This window comes from Nomascus leucogenys, chromosome 11 (assembly GCF_006542625.1).
Source record: "Nomascus leucogenys isolate Asia chromosome 11, Asia_NLE_v1, whole genome shotgun sequence".
In the NCBI taxonomy this organism is placed as follows: domain Eukaryota; kingdom Metazoa; phylum Chordata; class Mammalia; order Primates; family Hylobatidae; genus Nomascus; species Nomascus leucogenys.
Window position 1 is genome coordinate 92,325,103 of NC_044391.1, and position 16,772 is coordinate 92,341,874.

General features: G+C 36.8%; 1 protein-coding gene across 4 annotated transcripts in view; it reads right to left on the minus strand.

The window, feature by feature from the left end:
- TNIK (TRAF2 and NCK interacting kinase) overlaps window positions 1-16,772 on the minus strand; it is a 405,268-nt gene that overhangs the window by 160,520 nt on the left and 227,976 nt on the right. For all 4 annotated transcript variants that reach the window (XM_003256453.3, XM_030822825.1, XM_030822828.1 and 1 more), the window contains one exon: window positions 12,969-13,025. In XM_003256453.3, the coding sequence (XP_003256501.1) occupies window positions 12,969-13,025 (57 nt within the window). The remainder of the gene's footprint in view (window positions 1-12,968; window positions 13,026-16,772) is intronic.

A 16,772-nucleotide genomic window follows, 5' to 3' on the forward strand; every position in this document is an offset into this window, starting at 1 on the left:
TAAGAGCATCCTAAGCCAGGGCGGATGAGAACCCTGACTTTTGTCTTCCAATTAAAGAAGCTTGTTAGCATACAATAATATTTGCTTATGATTGCTTTCAAGGAATAAAGAAGGGATTTTAAGTTGCATATTTATTACACAGGGGAACACACTTTAAGTACCTATGATATGCTAGGATTTACAAATGGAATAAAACATTTAATATTAGTTATATGCTCTGTAATAAAGTCTGCCCAACATTTAACTCTCAATCCGCGGAACAGGAATAAAACTATGCAATTCCTACAGCAAGTCCAAGAGACTGACTGGTCAGGATGAAGTCTAGAGAGAAGTATAAGGTGTACAGATTCATAAATGTGTCTACAGATTCATAGATATGTCCACACATCTATCCCCTAGATGTGTGGACACTGGCTAGAACCGTGTCTGCTCCCGCTCATCTGCACTGCTTTCACAGCAGCTGTTGCCATTAAGCAGGTGTTTGTGTTACCTGTCATTCTCACCTTCAGCATTGACTGAAGGTGGCAAAATGTAGGAGACAATTTATCATTAAAGGATCACAGGCTACGAGAATTTGAAGGGATCGTCACTATGATTTAGAATGTGGTTTTTAAAAAGCTTCTAAAATAATTTGTAAAAGTGAAATCCCTCCCTGCAATAGAAGTTTTTTTCAGGATGCAAATATATAGCTGACAAAAACTAAATTTTTAAAATCAGTAAACATTTATTTGTATATGCAATATCTACTTACACAATTAGTCAATGACAAGAAGTTGTTCTAGTGAATACAAAATTAGAAAGAAATTTAAAGTTACACATCAGCTCTAATATCTTATTAATTTTCATTTTTCTTTCAGTTCTATAGGATGGAGAAAAATCTGCATTTCCTAAGATAAATAGTTAAGAGCATGCCTTGAAATTTAAGTAGAATCTTCACAATCAATGCCACTCTGCACATGAATAGGGTAACCTAGCAGCACAAATTAAGAGGCTGGCATTTTCCAGTGTGTTCAAAGTTGGTATAACATACCAACATAACATACAAACTGTGTAACATACAGTTTGAGGTCTGCTTTTTAAATCACAGTTTATTATATGTTTATATTTAAAATTAAATGAGAATTGAGCATGTAAATCACCTAAAATTATCTCAGGGTCAAGTTACGTGCAGCTTTGGGTCTGTTTCCTTAAATCTATTACATCTAACAGATGGTAATAAATCAGATTGTAATAAATAATTACAATAGATTATAATAAATAATTAGATGTACTAAATCTATTACATCTAATAGATTTAAGGAAACAGACCCAGAGTCGTCCAACGAGTTGTCTAAGTCCCTATCTCTTCATTGTAGCATTGATAGGACTTTGCCAGGACATTCTGCAGGCAGCACCAGGATTTGCTGTATATGTTAACTCTAAGTTAAATTAATTCATTCAAGAATGATTTACTCAACCCAGCAAACCCATTACTAGGTATATATCCAAAAGTAAACAAATCATTCTGCCAAAAAAATACTTGCACTCACATTTTCACCACAGCACTATTCACAATAGCAAAGACATAGAATCAACCTTGGTGCCCATCAATGGTGTACTGGGTAAAGAAAATGTGGTATGCATACACACCATGCAATACTATGCAGCCATAAAAATGAATGGAATCATGTCCTTTTCAGTAACATGGTTGAGCTAGAGGCTATTATCCTAAGCAAATTAACGCAAAAACAGAAAACCAAATCCTGCATGTTCTCACTTACAAATGGGAGCTAAGCATTGGGTACAGATGGACATAAAGATGAGAAAAATAGACACTGGGGACTACTAGAGTAGGGAGGGAGGTGGACAAGAGTTAAAACTGACTGTTGGGTACTATGGTCAGTACCTGGGTGACAGAATCATTTGTCACAAACCTCAACATCACACAACATACCCAAGCATCAAACCTGCACATGTACCTCCTGAGTCTAAAATAACAGTTGAAAAAAAAAGTAAAGAAGAAAAAAGAATTATTTACTAAGTGCCTACTATATTCCACTCATAATGCTAAATGCCAGTGATATAATCATACTACAATAGGCATAACAGATTCAAGTTCTGCTACAATGAAGCTTACTACAGTTTAGTGGAAGACACAGATATGAATCAAAGAATGACAATTACATGCAAAATTACTACCATGAGAAGCATGTGGTAGCTGATCTAATTAACCTCAAGAAACTTAAGTTTGCGCTGATTTCTTAAGGCTAGGTGAAAGTTACCCAGTTGGGAAGAAAAAAAGAGAAAATGTGATATAGTGAGATTGGGACGGAAACATTTTCCTGGCAGAGAAAGTGATTGCCAAGGTCGTGTGGCTGGAGAACGTGTAGCATGTTGTCTACTTTGGAGGTTTTTGGTGCTATAAAGAGAAAAATAAAAATTGTCTGCAAAAGACCTGGTAATAATAACAACAATATGCACTGAATACCATGTTCTACATATTGTTCTGAAACCCTTCATAAATAATGATTAATATACTTACGTCTCATACTAACTTTGTGAGAGAAGTGGCATTATCCACATTTGTAGATGTAGAATAGAGAAGGTTAAGCAATATGTCCAGGGTCAGAGAGCCATGAAGTGTCAGAACTAGGATATTCCAGAAGACTGACACTGTGCAGGGCTCTTCTTTGCCAGCAGGCTAACCTGCTTTCTCTTACAATGAAGTGGAGTCCCTTAAAGGAGTAGATAACAAAAGGACGTCTTTCTCACACCCAAGCCTGCACTGAGGCATGACTCCCAAGAAAACCACGAATTAACAAAAAGACGCAAACTCAAGTAACCCAGAAGTAAACAAGTTTCAAACCTAGCAATAATGTCATCCATGTGCCTAAGTCTACCATAAATGGCGTGGCTTATATCTTCAAGGATCCTAGATTTACAATTCAGGTAACAGTCCACAGGAATTGGAATGAGTTGTTTTTTTTTTTTCTGATAGTATAAACAGTGTAATTTATAACGTCCCCCCTTTTGGCTTTGGTTATTGGGAAAAATAACTAGCAAGTTCTCTGTGGCCTGTAATTTCAATTTGCTTTCCTTCACCTGGCTTTCTAATCTTAATATTGTTTTTATATTTATTTTTACATAAATATGCATTACACTCTACATATATTTTTACATTGTATATACTATTTATGCATTATATATTATCTGTGTATTATATGCATATCATTTATATATAATATATATTAGATATATTAAATCTATATATTTAATAAATATATAATATATATAATATTAGATTTAATAAATATATAATATATATTTAATATTAGATATATTAAATATATATTTATCTACATCTAATATTAAATCTACATTAACTGTTAAATATTTATATTTATATTGTTATATTTATTATATATTAATATAAAATATATATTAAATATTATATTAAATTATATTTATTATATATTAAATATATAATATGTAAATATATATTAATATATAAATATATTATATATCTATATATTTAAAATACATATTATTTTATATATTATATTTAAAATATACAATTATATTATATATTATAACATATAATATATATTCATATAATCATTCAATAATGATTTACTCAACCCAGCAAACCCATTACTAAATTATGTATATTATAGTTATATATAATATATAATTTAGTAATAATTATAATAATTTAATAATTTAGTAATAATATAATTATAATAAATAATTATATTAAATAATTAAATTAAATAATAATTATAACAATTTAGTAATAATATAATTATAATAAATTATATATTGTTATATAATATAATACATATTAATTGTATAAAATATAATATATTGTTATATATTATAATTATATTATATTAATATATTATAATGTATTATATAATAATTAATATACATTATTACATAATACATCTTATATAACATATAATATAAATTATATAATATACATTATGTATTATATTATATAGCAATATATATTATTATAATTATATTATATATCATATAGGATATATGATATATATCTATAGATATATATCTATATATATATCATATATCCTATATGATATATAGGATATCTATATGATATCTATAATATACATGATATATGATATATATCATATATTATATATGTTATATATAATGACATAATATACAACATATATGATACATATCATTTTATATATATGATATACATATAATATGCATATATAATACATAATGTAGTAGCAACTACTAGGTGCCAGTGCCAGTGCCAGGTTCGACCTTAGCAAGCTCTGCATGGGGTGCAAAGATGGATAATGCACAGTTCCTGTCCCTGGCCTTGAAAGCTTATTAGAGTCAGTAGGCTTCAAATGAGACAGAAGTTTTAAAGAAGGAAAAATAAAAGTGGGTGAAGGATATGAACAGACACTTCTCAAAAGAAGACATTTATGCAACCAACAGAGATATGAATAAATGCTCATCATCACTGGTCATTAGAGAAATGCAAATCAAAACCACAATGAGATACCATCTCACTCCAGTTAGAATGGCAATCATTAAAAAGTCAGGCAACGGTAGATGCTGGAGAGGATCTGGAGAAACAGGAAAGCTTTTACACTGTTGGTGGGAGTGTAAATTAGTTTGACCCTTGTGGAAGACAGTGTGGCGATTCCTCAAGGATTTGGAACTAGAAATATCATTTGACCCAGCAATCCCATTACTGGGTATATACCCAAAGGAATATAAATCATTCTACTGTAAAGACACATGCACACGTATGTTTATTGTGTCACTGTTCACAATAGCAAAGACTTGGAACCAACCCTAATGCCCACCAATGATAGACTGGATAAAGAAAACGTGGCACATATACACCATGGAATACTATACAGCCATAAAAAGGATGAGTTCATGTCCTTTGCAGGGACATGGGTGAAGCTGGAAACCATCATTCTCAGCAAACTAACACAAGAACAGAAAACCAAACACTGCATGTTCTCACTCATAAGTGGGAGTTGAACAATGAGAACGCATGGACACAGGGGAGAGAATATCACACAATGGGGCCTGTGGTGGGGTGGGGTCAAGGGGAGGGATAGCATTAGGAGGAACACCTAATGTAGACGACGGGTTGATGGGTGCAGCAAACCACCATGGCACGCGTATACCTATGTAACAAACCTGCACGTTCTGCACATGTACCCCTGAACGTAAATAATGAAAAATAAATAAAAATAAAAGCTGAACTTCCCAAGTCATTAAATAGAAATTCAAAATATTGGTGAGGAAGTCAAATCAAAGAAGAGCAACAGACCTCAACAAGAGAGGACCTAGTGAAGTCAAAAGAGGGGAATGAATATGAGGTGGCAAGTGTTGGCAGCATAAAGGAAAGGATGGGCCTGCAGAAGGAGACCTTGGGTTCCACTACTGAGGAACTTGGTTGGAAATCATGCTTTGAACAGGCCAGTCAGTGATTCCAAGCACCCCAGTTTCTGTGTGCCAATTTTCTCATCTATAGGCATCTCCACCCCACTAGGAGGCTAAAGGAATTAATTATAATTTTGATCAAATGCTTTGAGGTACACAAATAAAAGGACCAGTGAATACAAACTATTATGATGTAAAAATATTTTTTAAAACTATTGCTCACCTTTATTAGTTTGGAGGTATAGACAGTAGCCCCCAGGCCTATTTTTTGCACTTAAGCAATGTATCTAACAGGTGAGCATACACATATGACAAGCGCAACATCCAGGCCTTACACACAGCATGCATGAACATGTGCAAAGACCCAGACACATATAAGCCACCTAAAGGGGTCTAATCTGTATGCAAGAAGAGGACAGATGCTAAAGTGTGCATGGAGTGGGCAGCTCAGTTGTTCATTTTTAGAACCCTAGAAGCTTTCCAAGTTCTACATGCTGTATAGCATACAGAATTGAAGCACTGAAAATAGCCCCAAAGGTGGAGGGTATTATGAAGACAAAAAACCCATTTGTTTATCTTTTCTCTGTTGAAAGTTTTGACCATGTGCTTGATCAGACTGTTCTGTCTGCTGAAGACATCTACATAAATGGCTCCAAAGTAAAAGTCCCAAAGAGCTGTCCAGAGGGCCTCTGTGGCAAAGGAGCCTCAGATGGGAATCCCCAAGCTCTGCTGACATCACCTGAAGGCCAAGCTCCCAAATGTGGAGGTGCACCTCCCCTACCCCTTCACTTAGCTAACCAAGGTCTACTCGTCCTATAGATCTCACATAGCTGTCACTTTCACAGAAATCATTTATTGGCCACCCAGCTAGGTCAGTTTCTTCTTAAATTCTCTTCTCATACTCTGTATACTGCTTGGAAGTTAGTCAGAATGTGACTGCTATTGTTTAACTGCTAAACGTCTTGTACTAAAATAAAAGATTCCAGAAGATAGTGCCCATGTCTGTCTTGTTCACAGGATGACTCCGTAGCACAATGCATTCGTTCATTCTCAAGTAAATGAATGAATGAAATCTTGTGATTTCAGCCTTCAGCCTCTGGAATCTAGCTTCACTTTCTTTCCTGGATCCTGCTCTAGTAAGCTATTTTTTCAACTACATACCATTCAGGGTAAGGCTAACAATTCTGTAACTGAGGTGGTAAAGATAGGGTGAGTGCAAACTATCTACCCATATCAGCAATTAACTAATACAAGTTGGCACGTAGTTCACAGATCAGACTGTCATCAAAATACACAACTACAGGATTTTAATGCACACTAAAATCTTTTCATTCCTATTGCCTGTCTTATTCAGTGATTCAATGTACCTTACTGGCACTAACCATTAAAATCATCTATTGAAGATCTATTGTGTGTCAGGTACAAGATATTATATGCCACTTAAGTCCCAAAACAAGCTTGCAACATTAACCAATAAGAAAACTGTGGCTCAGAAAAGTTAAGATTTGCCCAAGGTCACAATCAGTAAGGAGATGAGTGGAATATAAGCCCAGCTCTCTCTGAATCTGAAGGCCGTGCTCTGGCAATACTCTCCCATTTCTCATCCTATAATAAGATGTCTTTGCAGAGTGTGGGTATGCCCTGACTGGCTCGATTTGAATTCCAGCCCTGCCACTTACTATCCGTGGGGCTTGGGCAAGTTTCTTAAGCTCTCTGCTGTCAATTCCTTTGTAAAATAGATATAACAGCAGTACTCTCCTAATGGACGTTGTTTTAAGGACTAAATGAATTAATACATGTTAAGTACTAAGAACAATGCTTGGCACATAATAAACAATGAGTATTAGCCCCTTTTTGGCCCGTGCCTATTGTCATTATTATTATTAACAATATTATTAAGTGCATACTATTAATTATGCCACTGAACTGCCTCCCTTTGGGACGAAAGAACCAAATGTACTTGGAACAATGTGTCCCCCTTACTCTACCAAACAACCCAAGATGAAAAGATTTTTCTTTTCTTTTTGTGCAATTTCAGCAAGCATTCACTGAGCCCTTTAATGATGGGCAAAACAGTCTACTATTGGGAGAAGACCACTTCCTTACTCTTCAGAAAGAGATGGAGGCTGGTCATAAGCTTCAACTACAGAAATTCAGTAAGACAGAAATAGGAATTCAGTGAAGCACGGCTTAGCATGGATCCTCCTAGTAGGCAATCCTACGGTGTTACTCTCCTGTTCAACTTCTGGCTCTTGCATTGGCTCTAGTAGTAGTTTGAGGAAAGGAGCCAGGACTTACGGTCTCCCACCCTTGGTTTAAAAAAAAAAAGAAAAGAAAACCTGCTTACACTTCTTTTATATATTGGGTTTTTCTCTAAGACTATTTGATCAAAGTGTTCTACTGAGAAAACTAAAAATTAAAAATCTTGTAAACTCCTTGTCACAGTATTAAATTCCTTCATGACCTGGCCCCTCCTAATGTGTCTAGATTCATCTTGTATCAACCCCTTCTTGGCACTTTTAACCTCGAAACTAAGCTATGTGCAGTTTCCAGAACATGCCCTCTCAGCCTCATGCCTTGGCATCGGCTGTATTCTTGGCCGGAATGTCCTCACCTGACTGTCCTCCTGGGCTTCCTCAGTGAGGACTGTCTCCTCACAGTCCCATCAAACTTTACAAGTAACGTTATTTACACATTCTACAGCCTTGTTATAAAGTGTATAAGCTTTATTTATAAATATTTAGGGCAAGGTTGTATTACTGTGAGCAGGCAAAAGACCATTTTTTTCATCTTTAAATTTCCAGTGCCTATCATAAAGTAGATTTTAGTAAATATTTGTTGAATAAATCAATGAAAAAAGAATCACATGAAATTGAACACTACATGAATTGAAGACTGAAAACAATGTGGTTAAGAAGATAGACTTAAAGGATGGGGTTACGTTGCTCAGGCTGAAATATTCACTCCTTCCTTTGGCAGCCATGTTACATTGAGCAAGATACTTAAAATGCCTGGCTTTCACATTTCTAAAATGGGGCTAATCATGGAAACTGCTTGCTTAGTTGCTGAGAGGATCAAATGAATTAACATATAGAAAGTATTTTAAAGAGTTCTGGCACATAGTAATCACTCATTTAGTGTTAGCTACCATTATTATTATTTTTGATAGGAATATAAAAAATGTAACTAGAGAAACACTTTACTTAAGGACCAAATCAGTTTTGAACACACTCACTATATGATATTATAGTCATAGAATTCTCCTGTTTTTGCCCACCCAGCATCTTTCCCACCCTTTTCTATAATAACTCTCAGGTTTTTCTTTGAGAAATCAACTCTCTCCAACTCTCAGTCCCGCGGTAGGTTCCAGAGCCAGGCATCCAGCCCAGGCGTGGACTGGAGAGTCAGGAATTGGCTCAGGGATGGGGACATGGTCCAAGCTGGACCACTGATATTCAGACTGGCACCTTTGCTGGGACCAATGGCAATGAGGAGTGAAAACATGAGCCTGCAGCTGCTGCTGGGACGAAAGCAGAACCCACAGATGGAGAGAGACAAAATCCTGATCATGTTAGGTGACTCTCTGCATTGTGCTGAGGTTTTTGTTGTTTTAATTCATACAAGCTAGTAAATTCTCTTTTCAGCTTCATTCATTTTGGGTGGAGGTTTGGTACTACAACCCCAAATGTCCTGAGTAGTGTAATCACAACCAGTCATTGAAAAGGCAAAAGCTTACAATATTAGTATTTCATTAAGTCCTATATGCACTTCAGGATGTCATTGTAAAGGGACTACTTTACACTAGGAATTTTTATCCAAATGAAAATGGGGATTATTTACAGCGTTCTCAAAAAAAAAAACAAACAAAAAAACCCCCAAAAAACCATAGCTCCTTCACACCTGGTAGCCAGAAAGAAGTAAATACGAGGCCCTAGAAAAGTGGTACTCTCATTTTGATGTGTGTGACACTCCGAGGAGTTTATAGAAAAGGCAGATTTTGAGGCTACCCCAGAAATCCTGCAGCAGGCCCAGGAATTTGCATTTCTCATGAGTACCTCAGGGGTGCCGACTGCCCACTGATGCTGATGGTCTACTTTGAGAAACACTACCCGGGATCCTCCTAGATGCCGTAGGTCAATCTAGAGTGCAAAAATCCAGCTGAGAGGTAAACCCCAGACTGTGACAAAATGGGGAAATTTCCATAATGATTTCATGAACTATAAGATCTTCAAGGCCTACTCTTGAGTTTAAGCACAAATTCTGAAGCAAATGTTGGCAAATTTGGAAGTGTTTCAGCTCTAAAAATGGAAGGATATAAGCATTATATCCAGTTCTCTCAATGGCTATTTTATACAAAAAGGAAGTGACGTAGAATAAAAACAATAATTTAAAAATTGATGTCAAGCTTATGGCTTTATCAGTTTTATAACAATAAACTATAGTAACTTTGTAGTAGGTCATAGCATACAATTAACAAAGATGACCTTTGAGAATTCATTTCAGTTTTTAACAGAGCAGCCATAATGAGTACAATTATAATAATTGGTAAGAAGCTTTTACAGCATTCTGTAATACACAATAGACAACATGGCAAAATAGAATAGATTGTCTTCTAAAGGCACCACATGAGTTTCACAAAGCAAATCTTATGTTGACTGTGATGTGTAAGGGGGTGATACAAAAGTCGCTTGATGCCACATCAGATACCACAAAAATGAGAAAACCATTTCCTGATGTGCATCCATGTTTGCCTTTGTTAAAAGTCAGTGGTTAAATAATCATCAACGACATGACTGAATCACAGAAACTATCTAGCCCTCCTCAGTAGGAGTTCCCCAAGAGAATTAAGCCTAAATACTGTAAAGCCTCCACTCTATGCAATGGATTGACACTCCTTTGCATGTAAAATGGCCTTACCTCTGTACCCTCCTTGGAAGAACTGAGAAGGCAGTCTCTCAAATCATCATCTGTAGGGCTTAGATGCTTAATGAAACCCAGTTTAGAAAGACTAACTGACATTCCTTAAGCTGAAAATACATGCTCTGGGAAAAATAACTGTGTAACTTTTAATTCCAAGCAAGGTGGTCTAGCAATAGTGGTTCTTGAGTAGTTTCTGGTTCTACTTGTGAGGCTTTAAATTGTTCAGAGTCATACTTTGAACATCAACACACATTTTATGCACCAAGAGTAATGAAATCAGTGGAACTCTCATCTGTAGTTCTTCAGAACCACACAATAGAATTTAATCTACAGCATGAATGTCTTGGACTCCTTCCACAACCATTAATTGTTAAACTGCCAAGCTCATCTCATTATGCAGAGATCCTATTCAATCCAAGGAAAATACAGTAGTATGACTTCAGCTGAATTGCAAAACAAATTCTGATTCGTTCTGTGGTTGGAGCTTTGTAAAATGTTTACACGTTTATAATGGGTTTCTATGTAGAGACTGATAGTATCTGATTTTAATTTTTGTGTCAGATCCTGCTAATCGACCATTCCAGTATCCACTTTCCCTTCATTTCCGACTAACAGCATCTGGATTTTTAACTAGACACATTAGCAGAATAAAAGACTACATTTTCTAGCTTCCCTTGCAGCTAGATATAGGCAATGAAAGCAGAAGTAAGTAGCAATGTTGTATGGAAGTAGAAAATATTTCACTGGAAGGGGCTCATTTGTACCCTTCTGCTCCCCCTGCTCTCCCTTTTTTACCTGCCATAAAGTGTGATCAATGGAAATCCAATAAATATCTTGAACCATAAAGCAAACTTAACTGTGGAGGCCATGCGTTAGAATGATGGAGCAGAAAGATAAAAACATCCTTCACTCTACCACATCGCTGACATACATCCCTCGGCTGTCCACCTTTAGACTCCTTTAACATGAGAGAGCAAGACACTTCTATTATGCTTAATCTGCAGTTATTTAGAGTTTTCTTAAACCAAATTAATATAATGCACATACATTTTATTATTCAGTAAGGGCCAGGTGAATTAATAAACTAATTGGGACTAAATATTTGAACTTCTGTAATACCTAAAACTTAAATAATGTATTTAAGACAAATAAAAAGAATTAGTACTTTATCTAAATGGTAACAAACATACAGGAACATAATCTTTTACTGGTTAAAAATATATATAACTTAAAGAGGAATTTAGATCAACAATAAGTCAGTACAATGTGTGGTGTGAACAATAATTAGTGAAATGTGTATTGTAGTAGGTAACTATCACATAACATATACTTATCAAAGGTAACAAAGTGAGCCCAAAAGGTATGGGTTGAAGTTTGACATACAGACATACTGTGTGTCTTTCTATTTATTTTTTTCTTATTTGTTTTTCTTATTTGATGCTTTTGTGTGACTCATTCATTCTATGTCTATTTATATTGAATAATCAACTTCTGGGCTGAATGGAAGACTTTGGTCTTTTAGCTTTCATGTACAGCAGACAGACATCTTAGAAAAATCCCCAGGACAACAGAAAATTATTAACATGCCTTTGATGTCCAGTGAATCCTTTCAAGTCAGATTTTTGCTGTGTACTCTTGAAAAGGCATTAAAATATTTTAAGTAGGCCTAGCAAAGGGATCGAAAACATTAGATTGTATTTAAAATAAAATCTATTTCTTAGATTGCTTTTGATTATCCAGGCAGAAATTTTGTTTCACTGGTGCTCTATAATGATAAGAATTTGTGTTTATTGTGATTATTTGATCAGTAATATTTTGTTTTGGGAAATATTCATGTTAAATGTCCTACTAAGATCTCAGAGCCATCCAAGCTCCTGTCGACTCCAGTGGTGGGCAGACCTTTGGGAAAACAGTTAAGACTCATTTCTTCTGTATAATCTCAGTATTATTCATTTAATACCTTCACATCCTTGTTCTGCATTCATATGTAAATATCTGTGGTTGTGTTTATGTAAATTACTGGCACACAGTATTCACTCCAACTACATAAGGCAGTGTGTAGGTATCAAATTTAATTAGAGTGATGTACCCATGATCTCTTCAGTCAGCTACTGCATACACTTCCTTATGTTAGCCACAAGTGGGGAAAGATATTAGCTATTTAGGGAGATTGTTTTTCTGGAAAACAATTTTTTTCTATCATTAACTTCTTTATTACAAATATAGAGATGGTCCCTCATTTACAATGGTTCAAGTTACGATTTTTTTGACTAACAGTGGTGTGAAATCAACATGCATTTGGTGGAAATCATACTTCAAGTACCTGTACAACCATTCTATTTTTCACTTTCGCTATAGTAATCAACAAATTACATGAGATATTCAACATTTTATTATAAAATAGGCTTTGCGATAAATGACTTTGCCCAACTGTAGGCTAACGTAAGTGTTCTGAGCATGTTTAAGGTAGGCTAGCCTAAGCTATGATGTTCGATAAGTTATGGGTATTAAATGCATTTTCAACTTAACGATATTTTCTACTTATGATGAGCCTATCAGGATGTGAACCCGTCGTAAGCCAAAGAGCATCTGCATGGCTATTGAGATGGCAAAATAAAGACACTTACCCCTGTGACATCCATAACCTTAATGGCTGCAAGCTGGCCCGTTTTGACATGACGACCCTGTAAAGAAAAAATAATAACAAAAGATTTAGTTCTGATGACGAATAGTAGCATTCAATTCCAACCATAAAGAAAAATTGCTTGGATCAGCGCTGTACTATGTCAATGGGGGGAGACAGAAAGACAGACACACACAGAAACACCATGTCTACTTAGTGTTTATTTTGTAAAACATCCCCAGTCACTTTGTTTATTTTCACAGTGGGTGTCAAGTCAAATAAAAAATGCAATGTTGAACAATTTGGTTCTACCTCCTCTCCAAGGCATTTGACAAGAGCTTATGTGAGAGGATTTACGTGGAAGGGGAGCTAGGCCTGCGTGGAAGAACACACAAATATCTCTGTTAGAAAACACTCGGTAGATGAAGAAACTTTGGTTTCTTTCATTCTTAAAATATCCTGTAATGGTTTTAACTGGATATGATTCTGCTATAATTCACCTGAGATTGTTCATTTATCTTTATCTTAAAAGGGAGCCTAAACTAAAACAGATAGCAATCAATCCAAATTTGTGATCAAGGAGACAGTGTTGAATATTAGGAACTGCTTCCCCAAGGTGGGCTCTTTTGGTCTTTAGAACCACAGTGAAGCAGCAACCACATGGCAAAATCAGAAACGAGTAGGGAGCGCCAAGGGGGCACTCTCGGAAGAGAATTATTTTCTCTTTGTTTGCTCCTTGAGAAAACATAATGTCTACATCTGACTCTCAGACAACAGCAAAGATGGTCATACTCACTACTTTTACATGAATTTTATATATAGCTTCCAAAATACATTTTACTTATTGCTATCAGGCAATAAAATGTAGCTTCTAAGATCAGCTGGATTCAAAACCTAGCTGCATGACCTTAGGCAAGCCCCTCAACCTTCCAAGCCTCAGTTTCCTCATCTCAAAAACTGAAATAATAATAATACCTAATGCAGAGAGTTGTAGTGAGAACGATATGAGATAATGTATACAAAGTACTTGACAGTGACATATGCAGATTAGCTGTCAGCAGATGCTGGCTGTAATTATGTATGGTCCCGTCTTCTGGTGAATTTTAAATGTTGTCTTCCCTACTGAACTGTATGTTTCATAAAGGCAAGGGACCATGTCTCATCAATGTATTTCCAGTACCTGGGATAGTAAGGGCCTACCCCATAGACGCTGTGGCATGTTTATGAATTAACAACAGATAAGGAGGCATGTTTAATTGTGATGTGGAAAAAGTGATTGGCCCTGTGTGATCTGGATTCGGTAGTTGAAGTTGGTGAAAATGTGCTAGTTTAGTGGGATCAAATTTTTTAAAAGTTGTGGTAGGAAACATTAGTGGGTCAATTTTGTAACTGAGACCTCCTATATCTTTGTGCTCTTGAATCTTTTCCCTTTTTCTGCTACTTTTCTCCCTTACTACCCTAATTTTCCCCACTCCTCTGGCCCTTTAACTTCTGCCCACTCTGCCTGCCCTCTTTCTTTTCACATATCTTAGCTTTAAAAATTTACTCTTTCTGGTGGTGCTTCCTTCCGCTTTTGACCCCCATTCTGCTGCCCTTTCTTCCTCCTCACTGGGGAAAGAGCACAAAGAAGGAGACAGTAGGTCAGTAATCCAATATGGTCACAGACACAGCCCCTCACACTTATTTCAACTTTCCTGAAATCGAGGGAGAAGACGGTGTGTTACCTTGTAAAGAGCCCTAGACCAGAATCCCAGAGGCCCAGTTCTTGTCCAGGCTCTGCCCATGACCGCCGGGTGTGTCTGGGCCCTCATTTCCCCATCTACAAAATTGGGGAGACTGGGCTCAGTGGTTAGTAGAGAGGGCAGTGAGTGGGTATCAGCACTACCAACACTTTCCATCCCAAGCAGCAATTAGAAATTTAGTTTTCACAAGATTGATAGGGACAGAAGTGCCACTGCTACAGAACCAGGAACACCAACTTTCTTGCAGAGCAGCAATGCTACCTTTCCTGCAAACCAAGAGTCAATCTTGCACAAGGAAGAAGTAGCAACGGCATCCTCTTTTGAGTCTGTGATGCCGTAATGATGACCCTTGCAAAGGAATCACCAGCTTTGTAACCAACAGTGGACTTTAAAGTAATGGCTATAAATCATGTCTTAAATAATGGCTGTTCATCTGCTAAAGCACTGAAAGAGGGTAGGGGAAATGTAGGCAAATACAGAGGGTCTGTCTGATATTATATAGCTGATTTGCCTTGAAATTATTTTAATGGTACGTGTAACAGGATACAGACAAACCACTGCACATGGCTTGCAGGGCCATCCAAGAGCTGACCCCCTTTCTGCCATACCACCTTGGTAGGCTCTCACTTGCCCTTACTCTCTGGACCTTGAGAACAAACTGTTTGCACTTCTGTAAATGTACTTTATTGTTTCTGGCCTCTCAGATGGTATGTTTTCTTGGTCTGGGATGCCCTTTGCCTTCTTGACTCCTCAGACAACTTACTCTTTCTTTCGAGATTCAATTAAAGTACTCTGTCCTCTGATACCTCACTGTCGATTCCTCATCACCTCTATCAATGAACATGTCCCTGTGTGTATTATTCCAAGGACCTCAAAGGATTAATATCCCTCTCTCCCTCTCTGGTCTTCCTTCTTCTCTCCCTTCCTTCCCCTGTGGCTCCATTTGCAGCCCAACGTTTTTCCCAAATAAAACCTTAAGTGAACTCCCCTGGTTCAAGCAGGGACTTGACTGCCCAACTCTAATCTGCTCTGCCTCCCAGCTCCCCTCATTCCTGAGGGAGTCCCTGACGCATGTCTGCCAGCATGCACTTTGAGAGACTTTGCAGTAGATTTGTAAGTCCTTAAGAAGCAGGAAATCCCCTTTGAGTGAATAATTTGTTACAAGGACACCTCAACACCTAGTTCTTTCCATCGGCAGCCTAGGGCTGAGCTAGCCCATGGTACTGGCCCAAGGCCAGAGATGAGGCGGGATAAAAGTGACCTGTGTTACATTTCAAACACAGGCAGTGGGCAGTTCTTGTTGGAATAAATAAAATATCAGCTCTTTTAAAAAAACCTAGTATACATGGCTTTTGTTGTTGCTTTTTTTTTTTTTTTTTTTTTTTTTTTTTGGTTTTTTGTTTTAAGTAGCCACTATGAAAATGACGGAACGTAACACTGGAAAAGAAAACAATATTTTAAATTTTAAATTTCATTTCCCGGCTGAAACAGTAGTTCTCAATGGGTCTGACAGATGACTGAATAATATGCCTTGGGATGGCAGATTGGGCTTACGTGAGATCCTGGAGGTGGAACAATTAGTAGCCTCAGATCACTCCCAGGCAAAGGTATCCCCACACGCTACAGCAGGCACGATGCTGAGCTGTCACATTTTGCTGGTCAGGGAAGGGCCACGAAGGAACTTGCCCAGCGTGAGCTGCCTTTTATATCCCCAGAGAACATCAGGCTAAGTTATGATCCAGATTAAGGCAGACTTGGAGGGAATGGCAGGGAGTCAGCCGACCTAAAGCTCACTAGGAACCTGAGGCACAGTCATTGTAAGACAGTTTTTAAAGAGGCAACTTTATAAAATCAGAAATGAATTGAGTAGGAAGGGCCCCTAAGAGCCTAACCCAATCCTCTCCTTTTAGAGATGAGGCCAAAACTTCACAGCTAAACTCAGGACACTTTCTCCTCCATCCCACTTCTACCATCCAGCTACTAAATCACAAATTTCTATCACCAAACTTTTAAAATAATTTTTAAAACAAACTTTTAATATTTTACTTAACTGGAACTAAATATCA